General features: G+C 38.0%; 1 protein-coding gene across 3 annotated transcripts in view; it reads right to left on the reverse strand.

The window, feature by feature from the left end:
* arfgef1 (ADP-ribosylation factor guanine nucleotide-exchange factor 1 (brefeldin A-inhibited)) overlaps positions 1-12935 on the reverse strand; it is a 185590-nt gene that overhangs the window by 34623 nt on the left and 138032 nt on the right. For all 3 annotated transcript variants that reach the window (XM_059982419.1, XM_059982409.1, XM_059982428.1), the window contains 6 exons: positions 10069-10219; positions 9564-9663; positions 6173-6213; positions 5917-6086; positions 3302-3453; positions 2672-2844 (listed from right to left, as the gene is read on the reverse strand). In XM_059982419.1, coding sequence (XP_059838402.1) covers positions 2672-2844; positions 3302-3453; positions 5917-6086; positions 6173-6213; positions 9564-9663; positions 10069-10219 — 787 coding nt within the window. The remainder of the gene's footprint in view (positions 1-2671; positions 2845-3301; positions 3454-5916; positions 6087-6172; positions 6214-9563; positions 9664-10068; positions 10220-12935) is intronic.

Consider the following 12935-nt stretch of genomic DNA (forward strand, 5'->3'; position numbering starts at 1 on the left):
AGGGCCATAGCATGATAGTCTATAGGATCAAGAACACATCTTTATCACATAAGAGATCTGTTCAAGAGTCTTGCAAAAGCAGACAGCTGTCCTTGATTCCGGTGGTGCAAGTTTTCGAGCTCTTGTATCTTCGGCTCGAGGGAATAGGGAAGTGTATGTCCAAGGTGGGAGGGGTCTCTGATTATGCTGGCTGCTTTTTCAAAACAGTGAGAAGTGAAGACAGAGTTAATGGAGAGCTTTATAATTATACCTCAGCAATTCTGAGGACCTGGAATTTGTGAAGAAATGTAATTTTCACAAATAGCATAACATTTTTCAAACTAACCAACAGGAACTTTAGAACTTTGATGCACACAAAGGCATGAATTTGGTCATTTTTTTTATTCTTCATTCTTCAAAAAATTACTCTCTACCACATAGTGGGAATTCATTGCAACATTCTGTGCCAGATCCAATTTTAATGGATGAGAATAATTACAGAAAACTCAAAAGATACTTTGTTAAATAATGTGGAGTAAATATTTTAAGTTTTAAATTTGATAAGTGTTTACTTCCATATTAAAGTTTAAAACATATGGAAAAGTTCTTAAATAATTTAAACTTTCAGAAACATTTTGCTTTCATAATTTTGACAATTCCAGGAAAACTGGGGATCTAATTCAGATAATCCTGTTATACTGCTCAAGGCTCTATAGATCTACATCCTAAAAGGGATTCAGCTGACTCTTCACTACATTACAGCTATATAGACCATTAGACAAATTTGTCATTTAATCCAAAGTCATTGGAAAGCACAGAGAACTTTGGCCAGACTTGTCTTATACATATACATAATAAGCTATGTATCCAAATAGGAATCTTCATTCAAAAAACATGCTTATATGCCAATGGAGATTCAAATTCAACCAATGTCAATGATAAGAATATGCTATTAGGACACATTTGCAATGAATAATAATGCTTTCATTGAACAACAATCATTTAATGTCATGTTACATGAATAGCTTCAGAATAGCTTGTGAACAGTACATATGCTTTAAATATAACAAATGAACTTTATCTTTGCAGACAAATTTTCTTGATAGTAATATCTATATCACCTCTTTCAAATGTAATGCCATGACTTTAAAGCCTAAACTCTGAAACTATGACAGGTGGCAGCAGTGTTACGAATATCAGTCATGCTAAAATTGTTTATGTTTTAGGAAAATATTAAACTATTAGGATGGACTATAGGTACTAAATCCTCTGAAAGAACTGATATTGTTCATGACAAAATTAACTTTCCATGGTATCAAATTTTCCATAGTTATGATGGGAAAATGGATTATTGAGTGGACAGAACTATGAAGCAGAAACAGTTAACTTGCCAGCAATGATGCCCCATTTTTACGTGTAGTTTAAAATTTACAGTCCTAGAGCAATACAAACCTGATGCATGCCCTTTGGCCCATTGAATCCATGCTAATTATGATGCTTTCCGATCTCATCCCAATTTCCTGCATTCCCATATCACTCTAAGACCATCTCATGCATGTACCTACCCAAGCACTTATTGCACCTTTCTCAACCACTTCCATATATTGTATCCACTTCAACCACTTCACAAGCTTATTCCATATATTCATCACCCTTTGTGTGGAAAAAGTTGCAACCAAGCCCTTTTTAAATAATTCCCCTCTTATCCTAAATCTTTGCCCCCGAGTACTGGACTTCCCTACGCTGGGGAAAAGATTGCTACCATCCACCCTTCATGATTTTATAAACCCCTATAAGGGCACACCTCATTCTCCTATGCTCTAAAAGGATAAAGCCCCAACTTGGCCAATCTGGCCCTCTAGTTCTGGCACTATCCTCGTAAGTCTTTTCTGCACTCCTTCCAGTTTAACCACCTCTTTCCTGTAACTGGCTGACCAAAACTATACACAGTACTCCAAGTGTGGTCTCACCAATGGCTTATACAACTGCAATTTAATATTCCAACTCCTATACTTAATGCCCTGACTGAAAAGCCAGCATGCTAATTGCCTTTCTCACCATTCTATCCGTGACACCGCTTTCAAAAAAGCTATTCACTTGTACTCCCGAGTCCCCATTTCATTACATTCCCTAGTGCCCTACAATTCATTCTAAAGTCATATGTTGGTTTGACATTTCAAAATGCACCAGTTATTTGTATTGAACTTCATTTGCCACTCATTGGACCACTTCCCTAACTGATGAGATCCCCCTGTAATCTATGATAAACTTATTTATTATCAACAACATCTCAGTTTCATCTCATCCACAAACTTACTGATCAATCCTTCTGTAATCACATTCGTATCATTTATATAAATAACAAATAGCAAGGACCGCAACACCAGCAGTCATTAACCTCCATTCCGAGAAATAGCCTTCAGCTACCACCCTCCACTTCCTACCTCTGAGCCAATTTTGAATGCACCGAACTAGCTCTTCCTGGATTCCAATCAGCTAACCTTCCATACAGCCTTTCACATTGCACTCTGCTGAAGGCTCAAATTTAAAGTCTGAATTAAGTGGACCAAAAATTTAATAAAACCTAATTTATTAAAAATATTCTATTCACATCATTGAATATTTTATAAATCTCTAGTTTTTTTTCAGGCTAACATTGATCAGTTTAATTACACAGGAAAAAAGTACTCACTGACAATGTGTCCTGTAGTTTGGAATGCTAGCTCAACTATACTCTCATCTTGATCTGAGGCTGCTAGGTGAAACACAGAGAAAATATTCTTCCATCCAGAACGAATATTACCGGCCTGAGAATTAACCATTTGTGCAATGCAACGGACTACCATATCTCTGATTGTTGGAGATCTTAAAGAAAAAGTACAAATTTGTAAAACAAAATGTAATCAAAATAGTTAACAAGTGTGACTGGAAAGCAAACAACTGCTATTGTTAGTGCACATGCTTTAAAAATGTACTGTATAAGGTTAAAGATAGGAAAAATAATCCAACCTGACCAGCTAAATTATACAAGCTAATTTTGACATCCTGACTTTCTGCCTGACTCTTGATATCCCAAAATGATTTGCAAAATAACTAGATGGAAAAACACAAATCTACTTTATGCAAAATTTTAAGACAACCACTGCTGTCATCAATTTGTTTTGTCTTTTATTAAAACATTTTTACTAAATATTTTACTAAATATCTAATACTGCATCCAGTACTTACATTCATATCATTGTTTTAAAAAGTGATGATAACTACAACAGCTTCGACAGAACTTTGAAATTTGACCAGAAGAAATAAACAAGTTTTAACTTGCCTGTTCTTTTTCATTATGTGCTCAAAAGGTCTTAAGAAATCTTTCTGAAACCTGAAATTAGCAAGTTCACCTTTCTCCAGGAATTTCATTGACAATTGCCTCAGAGAATCTACAGCAAAAATGGCAACATCTTCATTGGGATTGCAGCCAACCTGGTAAAAATGAGAGTAGTTAATTTGATGAAATTAATACCATTGAAGAATATTCTAAAATCTTAATTTATTGAAATTTTGTTTTAGTCCTTGAACTTAACAATTATAAATGAAATGCAAAATATGCACAATGACTAATTCCGTTTTAATTACAAATTCCTGTAACACAGATATTAAGATTAACTGACATTTCAGGAGAATGAATTGGTCCTGTATCGAGAGAAGTTTTGCTGGAAAGTACAAGTAGATTTACAGTACTGTACAAAAATCTTAGGCACATATACATTTTACAATTAGGGTGCAGAAGACTTTTGCACAGTCCTGTATTTGTCAACATGGAGCAGAGAGCAAGTTTGTATATCTGGCTGGAGCAAAGAATGTTGACAATGGTGAGGGTGGAGTGCTGCGGGATGGGTGTGAGACAGGGGGCAGAGGAGTGCCAGGGGCTGTGGTTGGTATGAGTGCACACACACCCAGTGCTGAGACACCAGGCAAGGTAATTTGATTCCAAACAATTGGTTTATTGATTATTTCAGAATGTCTCTCTGGTGCTTCATGCTCTCTCCCCGTCCTTTTCCCACCATGATTCTCCTCTCCTTGCCCCCTTCCCACACTCAGTTCACAATAGAAACCCGTATCAGAATTAGGTTTAGCATTACTCACGTGTCATGAAATGTATTCTTTGTTTTTGCAGCAGTACAGGGCAACACATAAAATTACTACAGTACTGTGGTCATATATGTGTCTTTTGCACGATACTGTAAGACATACTGTATCTAGAGTTGTTGCAGTTAAACAGTGTAGAATGAAGTAAATTCACAAGACTATTACATGTGAGATGATAAAATACAACTATAGATAAGAGTAAATCAAGTTAAAAAGTTGAAATTAAACAAAGAACATCACCAGATGGGGAAGTAACACAGAAGGTGAGGGTTAGGGTCAAATAGAAAACAAAATAGCACATTAAAACAAGACAGAAATAGAACTCTATTGGCCAGAGCAAAGCAAGATGAAAGCAGGCAAAGGAACAGCCCAGAAGGTGGTAATTAATTAAAAACAAAAATAAAGCATTTTATGTCAGGTTTAAAAAATTATTTTTGTTTTAAAAAAAATTACCACTAAATAAAGATTGGATGAGGTTGTATTAGAAATGGTATGCTATGAACCTCATATACATCATTAACATTCAAGGAGTATAAATTAGGAAGCACGGTGGGGGCGGGGGGGAACAAAGCAGCAGCTGTTTATTGGCTTGAATGATGCCAAGGTAGATCTGGAGATATTGTGGGACATATTGGTTTGTGTTCCTACTGTAGTTCTAACATTTCCAACTGCAGAAAGCAGACTTTATTTTTATTTAATGACATAATATTTGAAACAAAATATTTTTTTTAAAATTTGCCACTGAGAGCAGCGGGCATTAAGGAAACGGAAGCATAGAAGAGTTGCAAAATAGACAATAGTTAAAATAACTTGAGTTATTTTAACTTGAGTGACCAAAAGCAATATTAAGAAATGTATAGAGCACTATTGAAAGACCAAGGAATCCTATACAAAAAAAAACACTGATTAAAACATTTTGTGTGTGTTGCCAGCATATTTAAGCATCAGGCACAATTACATCAGATACATAACCAGTCCCTTTAGGAACAAGATTCTGATTGAACAAAATGTACTTAAAATTATCACAACCATTCATAATATGCAAATTGGTATAATAGCAATGGGTGTGAATGATCAACATTACCAAATTATTAAAGCATGAAAAATAAAAAACAAAAATATTCATTTGCAAAAAAAACCTATTGGTGGACTGCTTTGTCAATCAGCTTTGGTCTGTGTACCACAAAAAACAGGATCTCCCAGTGACTACCCATTTCATTTTGACTTCCTATTCACATTCTGACATGTCTCTCCATGCCTTTCTCTACAGCCATGAAGAGGAACTCAGATTGCGAGCAACACCTCATATTCTGTCTGTGTAGCTTCCCACCTGATGGCACGAGCATGAATGTCCCTATGTTCTAGTTACGTTTCCCCCTCCCTCTTCCGCTCACCCCTTTTCCTCTCCTCACGATTCCATCACCTCCCTCAGGTTCCTATTCGCTTTCACTTTCATCCATTAGATTCCTTCTTCTTCAGTCCTTTATCTCTTCCATCTATCCCCTTTCAGATTCTTCCTTCATGCCCCTCCCCCATTCAGCTACCCTCCCTCCTCACTCGGTATAGCTATCATTTGCCAGCTTGTAGTCCTTCCCCTCCCCACCAACTTATCTGGCCTTTCATTTCCAAACCTGATGATGGATCGTGGCCCAAAATGTTGACTATTTATTTCCCTCCATAGATACTGCTTGATTTGTTGAATTCCTCGAGCATTTTATGTGTCTGCTGTTCTACTTACACATGTAAATAAGTGCACTTAAAATGAAATACAAATGTATTTTCAATTTCTTTCCTTACCTTATTAAAATGGTCTCCTATAACCTCCCAAATTCTGGACCACTGCAGTCTGATTCGACCCATGTTGTAATATGATATTTCAACTATCTTCTGAAGGCTGAACATTCTTGGATGCGTTGGTGAGGCTAACTCATCCATGGACACAGCACAAAGCCAGCGCACAAAATCAACTGAAAATATTAAATAAATAAAACTTATTTAATGTGCTAGTAAAAAAATAATGCAATATTATGAGAAATACTCCATAATGACATACCAATAGCATTTCCATCCAATCTTGTTGATCCTGTAAAGATCCTAGAATGCAAAAGAGGCAGGTTTTCCATTTTGAGGATTGTACAGCAAGACAAATGATCTTTTAAAACCAACATCGAATGTCTAAAGACTGGGAAAGAGAACGTGAACATATTTGCAAGCAGATGGTTGACCAGATTTATGAACGTTTTGGTACTGGTAATAAAATAACTCAATCATTCCTTATATCCTGGGAAAATATAAATGGGCAACATTTTCATGATCAGAGGGCTTGCAATTCATCCTCAATCACATAATATTGTAATGCATGCCCTCTGCACTCATTTTCTGCAATAATATTCAACTGAACATCAGTACAACCAAACTATAATTTGTTTAGACCATAAGGACAAACCAAGGTAGAACATACAAGGTAAATGGCAGGACACTGAGGAGTGCAGCAGAACAGAGGGATCTGGGCATACAGATACATAATTCCCCAAAAGTGGCGTCACAGATAGATAGGATCGTCAAGAGAGCTTTTGGCACATTGGCCTTTATAAATCAAAGCACTGAGTATAAGAGTTGGAATGTTATGGTGAGGCCAAATTTTGGAGTATTGTGTGCAGTTTTGGTCACCTGAATACAGGAAGGATATTAATAAAGTTGAAAGAGTGCAGAGGAAGTTAACAAGGATGTTGCCGGGACTTGAGAAACTGAGTTACAGAGAAAGGTTGAAAAGGTTAGGAACAAACACGAGGAAATCTGCAGATGCTGGAAATTCAAACAACACATACAAAATGCTGGTGGAACACAGCAGGCCAGGCAGCCTCTATAAGGAGAAGCGCTGTCAATGTTTCGGGCCGAGACCCTTTGTCAGGAGTCCTGATGAAGGGTCTCGGCCCGAAACACCGACAGTGCTTCTCCTTTTGGATGCTGCCTGGCCTGCTGTATTCCACCAGCATTTTGTGAAAAGGTTAGGACTTCATTCCCTGAAGCGTAGAAGAATGAGGGGAGATTTGATAGAGGGGTATATAATTATGATGGGTATAGGTAGAGTGAATGCAAGCAGGCTTTTTCCACTGAGGCTAGGGGAGAAAAAAACCAGAGGACATGGGTTAAGGGAGAAAAGGGAAAAGTTTAAAGGGAACATTAAGGGGAGCTTCTTCACACAGAGAGTAGTGGGAGTGTGGAATGAGCTGCCTGTTGTAGTGGTGAATGCAGGCTCACTTTTAACATTTAAGAAACCCTTTGACAGGTACATGGATGAGAGGGGTATGGAGGGATATGGTCCAGGTGCAGGTCAGTGGAACTAGGCAGAAAAATGGTTCAGCACTGCCAAGAAGAGCCAAAAGGCCTGTTTCTGTGCTGTAATGTTCTATGGTTCTAAGATATAGGAGCAGAATTAGGCCATTTGGCCCAATAAGTGTACTCTGCCATTTCATCATGGGTGATCCAATTTTTCCTCTCAGCCCCAGTCTCCTGTCTTCTTCCCGCATCCCTTCATACCCTGATCAATTAAAAACCTATCAACCTCTGCCTTAAGTATACATAAAACAACCTCCATAGCTGTCTGTGGCAAAGAATTCAGCACATTCTTTCTAAGATGAGGGGCCCAAACCTGGCATCACCAGTGCTTTACAAAGTCTCAACAGTACAACCTTCTTTTTATATTCTAGCCCTCTTGGAATAAATACTAACATTGTATTTGTCTTCCTCACCACAGACTCAACCTGCAAATTAACCTTCAAGGAATCCTGCACAAGGAATCCCAAGTCCCTTTGCGCCTCAGTTTTTTGTATCTCCTCTCCATTTAGAAAATAGTCAACACCTTTCATTTCGACCGGTGCATGACCATAGACTTTCTGACACTGTATTCCCATCTGCCACTTATTTGCCCATTTTCCTAATCTGTCTAAGTCCTTCTGTAGCCCATCTACTTCCTCAAAACTACCTGCCCCTCCACCTATCTTCATATCATCTGCAAACTTTGCAACAAAGCCATTAATTCCATCATCCAAATCACTGGCATATAATGTAAAAAGAATCGGTCCCAACACTGACCACTGTGCAACATCACTAGTCAGTCACAGGCAACCCTTTATTCAGAAAAGGCTTTCTTTATTCCCACTCTTTGCCTCCTACCAATCAGCAAGTGCTTTATCCATGCCAGAATCTTTCCTGTAATACCCTGGGCTTGTTGTTTGTTAAGCAGCCTCATGTTTGGCACCTTGTCAAAGGCCTTCTGATAATCCAAGTATACAACATCAACCAATTCTCCTTTGTCTATCCTGCTTGTTACTACTTCAAAGAATTCCAACAGATTGGTTAGGCAAGATTTTCCCTTGAGGAAAGCATGCTGAATATGGCTTATTTTCTCATGTACCTCCAAGTACCTTGAGACCTCATCCTTAATAATCGATTCCAACATCTTCCCAACCATTGTTGTCAGACTAACTGGTCTTTAGTTTCCTTTATTCGGCCTCTCGTTCCTCCTTGAAGAATGGAATGACTTTCTGCAATTTTCCAGTCTGCTGGAACCATTTCAGAATCTAACCACTCTTGAAAGATCATTACTAATGTCTCCACGATCTCTTCATCCACCTCTTTCAGAACTCTATTACGTGGTTTGTTTAGTGCATGAAGCAGAGTATGAATTTCCACCAAAGTGCATTTTCAACCCAATGATAAGCAGAGAAATGCCAGAACTTGCTCTGAGAGCAAATGAACAATGTCTGTGGCAAGACCAGTGATCACAAAGTAATATGGTTTAGAATGGCAATAGAAAGGTACAAAAATCAAATATGAAAACAATCAGCAGGAGTAGTGAAAAGAATTTTTTGTATGATTGGACTAGTAAAAATATTGACAGATAAATCAAACAAAAGCAACTGAAGGCATTCATAAAGGAGATACTCTATGTACAGTCTAGATGTATCATGCAAGTGGATTTGTTTCTGAGCCACAGAGCCATTAAACATGAGAAATAGTCCTTTAGCCTGCTGAATCCCATTTTCATTCTCCCCACACTCCTTTCAGCTTCTAACTGATTCTATCAATCACCTATACATTTAAAACTTACAGCAGTCAATTAACCTACCAGTCCGTAGGGTGGAAATCAAATCACCCAGAGGAAACCTATGAAATTACAGTGAATATATTTAAATACCATCTGGACAGCAACCAAAGTCAGGACTAAACTGAAATTACTGGAACTGAAGCAGCAACTCTGCCAGCTTTGTCACTCATTTTCCTGGGTGACTGTACAATTTGCTTAGTACATTAACATATTGGACAAGGGTCCTGTAATACCTTGCAAAGGAGCTGAATTATCAGATTTTAAGTGACCGAGTAGGTGAAATATGGCAAATGATTCACAAGTCATTTAACTTTCACACTAAAATCAATCTTACCTGTCTACTGCTACAACAACACTCTGAGAGCTTGTCTCACCAATGGATTCCTGGATGCTGGCTATCTGCTTTCGGTCCACAGTCCCACCAACCAATGTGCCTGAGTAGCAAAGAAAGAAACAGCTATGTGCTAATTTTTCACTGCTACCTTTACAAAATAAAACATTTGATACTTGAATACTATTAAACTGCAGGGAACTATAAACATAAGATATGATTAAACATACCTGATATACCTGATATCATGAATAATAACAATGAAAACTGATTTTGTCAGCCTCCACTGAAGCCACTCTGAATTAAAAAATTGGTTGAAATTTGTTAATACTTCAGAAAACAAAGTACTTTGATACAAGTTGAGAAATTATAGAAACCAAATCACCTGAATAGCAGGTTTCCTCTCTTAATACAAGATGAAATGTGATATAAAGATTAACTTGAACCCCCTAACTTCTAGCTTGGTTTACTGGTTCTCAGAGACTCCTGTGTGGCAACACTAACTTACCCAATCCAAGGCCCAGAAATTCATCAGCAGCTTGATCTCTGGCTCCAGAAACGGATCCTTCTCTGCCTCGAACTGTTCCAGAAATGTAACGTGCTTTTACTCCTGTACCTATTAACTGAGCCAGTTCCAACTGACTAATACATTTTAAAATCTGTAAAGATGCAAAGATAAAAGAAAACACATAACAATCAAAATGAAAGAAATCATTTAAAATTACAGAAAGTTTGCCAACTATGAAGCACTTCAACCTTAGCCTGTTTTTACTAAAATGTCTTGGAGAGATATAAATGTATATTCGAAGTATAGAATAAGAACTGCAACTGAAGAACATAAATGGAACTAAAATTTGAAAACATGGCATTGCTTGCAGGTTGTTAAACAAATATCCTTGAACAATTAAACATAGAAAACTTACAGCATAATACAGACCCTTCGGCCCGCAATGCTGTGCTGAACATGTACTTACTTAGAAATTACTTAAGGTTACTGACAGCCCTCTATTTTTCTAAGCTCCATGTACCTATCCAGGAGTCTCTTAAAAAGCCCTATCGTATCTGCCTCCACCACCGTCGCCAGCAGCCCATTCCACGCACTCACCACTCTCTGCATAAGAAAAACTTACCTCTGACATCTCCTGTGTACCTACTTCCAAGCACCTTAAAACTGTACCTTCTCATGTTAGTCATTTCAGCCCTGGGAAAAAGCCTCTGACTATCCGCATGATCAATGCTTCTCATCATCTTATACACCTCTATCAGGTCACCTCTCATCCTCCGTCGCTCCAAGGAGAAAAGGCCAAGTTCACTCAACCTGTTTTCATAAGGCATGCTCCCCAATCCAGGCAACATCCTTGTAAATCTCCTCTGCACGCTTTCTATGGTTTCCACATCCTTCCTGTAGTGAGATGACCAGAACTAAACATAGTACTCCAAGAGGGGTCTGACCAGGGTCCAATATAGCTGCAACATTACATCTTGGCTCCTAAATTCAATTCCACAATTGATGAAGGCCAATACACCATATGCCTTCTTAACCACAGAGTCAACCTGCGCAGCTGCTTTGAGTGTCCTATGGACTCGGACCTCAAGTTCCCTCTGATCCTCCACACCGACAGGAGTCTTACCATTAATACTATGTTCTGCTATCATATCTGACCTACCAAACGAATCACCTCACACTTATCTGGGTTAAAAGAAAGTCAATCAATACTTGTCCTATGAAATCATCTTTAATTACCAATCAAGTGAAAAAAAACATGATCCCTGTTTCTGAAGATCATGGGTTTGACATGCAATCAACAGCAAAGCACATTTGACATGGCCTCCAAAGAAACCTCCCTCATAGGTCCAGCAATTTTCGTGGCAATAATTTCTTTTTATCTGAAACCTGCTATTATCGAGTTTCTGTTCAACACAACCTTAAATATCTAGCAAATGTAGTATCAGCAAATGGTTAAATCATGTTTATTTAATAATATTTTGTTTTAAGATTTACGCATGCAATTAAGGTAGAAATTGAAATATCAAGTATACTGCATGAAATTACACTGTATTCCAGTTAACTGGGGCAGTTGCTTATTTGGGACAACTTTTAAAAGAACAAAAATTAATTGAGAAAATTACCGGGGGTCCTTTTGTTTATTTGAGCACTATGTCACTTTATTGGGGCAGGAGACAGGGTTGCTGAACAGGTTCTAACAAGTATCAGCTGCTTGCACTTGTGTGGCTGCTAGATGCGACACCATGGTTAGAACAGATGGTTTGAAATAGTATTTTGTGTGTGTGTGTGTGTGTGTGTGTGTGTGTGTGTGTGTGTGTGTGTGTGTGTTTTTGTTTTTGTTTTCAAGAAGTGGTGACTTTTATCATTGCCAGTTGGAGAGAAGTAAGCAGTAGAATTCTGAACTGTTTTTTTTCACTGCAAATTCAAGCATTCAGGCTTGGAGGTGCCAGAAACAGCCGGGAGGGAAAATGAAACCATTTCACTACTTCAATAAGTTAGGAACTAAGAAGAATTTGAAGGTATCAACAATCATCTTGATGTTGCTATGAAAATGAAGATTTGGAGGATGCAATTGTTAATAGCATTTTATGAAGGCAGTCCAATATCTGTACTGATTTAGTTCATAGGTACACTGGATGAATTCTGTCAATAATTATTCATTTTTGTTTTTTTTTGTTTTAGTACTCTTTTAACTATTTCCATGAAATCGGGGCATAATTGGGGCAGCTGCTTAATTGGGCCAAAATGTACAGATCCCAATGTGTCCCAATTAACCAGAATCCACTGTATATCTGTAGTTCATTGTATTTTAAAATATTTAAATGAGTGACAAGGTCCTGCATGGCTGCCTATTTAAAAGGATGGATCGCATGGAATCCAGGAAGTGATCGCAAATTAAACTCATAATCTACCTTTGTTACCTCAAAGGTAGGAAGCAAAGAGTGATGGCTGAAGGTTGTTTCTAGGAGCAGAGGCCTGTGATTGGTGGCGGGTTACACAAGTCGGTGCTGGGAACGTTGATGTTCATGAATTAAATCAATGATTTGCATATACAAGGCATGATTATTAAGTTTGTGGATGATATTAAAATAAGTGGCAAAGAAAATTATCAAAAATTGCAAGGGGATCTTGATCAGCTAGGTAAGTAGGCTGTGAACTGGCAAATAGATTTCAATTTGGAAAAGTGTTGCATTTTGGGAAATCAAACCAGGATACGACTTGCACACTGAATGGTTGAGCCTTGGAGAATACTGTGGAACAAAGGGACCAAGGAGCAGATGTACAGAGTTCACTGATAGCGGCATCAGAAACAGACAGCATGCACAAGTGTATGACCCACTGGTCATTATCAGTCAGGGCACTGATTA

Source organism: Hypanus sabinus, chromosome 1 (assembly GCF_030144855.1).
Source record: "Hypanus sabinus isolate sHypSab1 chromosome 1, sHypSab1.hap1, whole genome shotgun sequence".
Classification (NCBI taxonomy): Eukaryota; Metazoa; Chordata; class Chondrichthyes; order Myliobatiformes; family Dasyatidae; genus Hypanus; species Hypanus sabinus.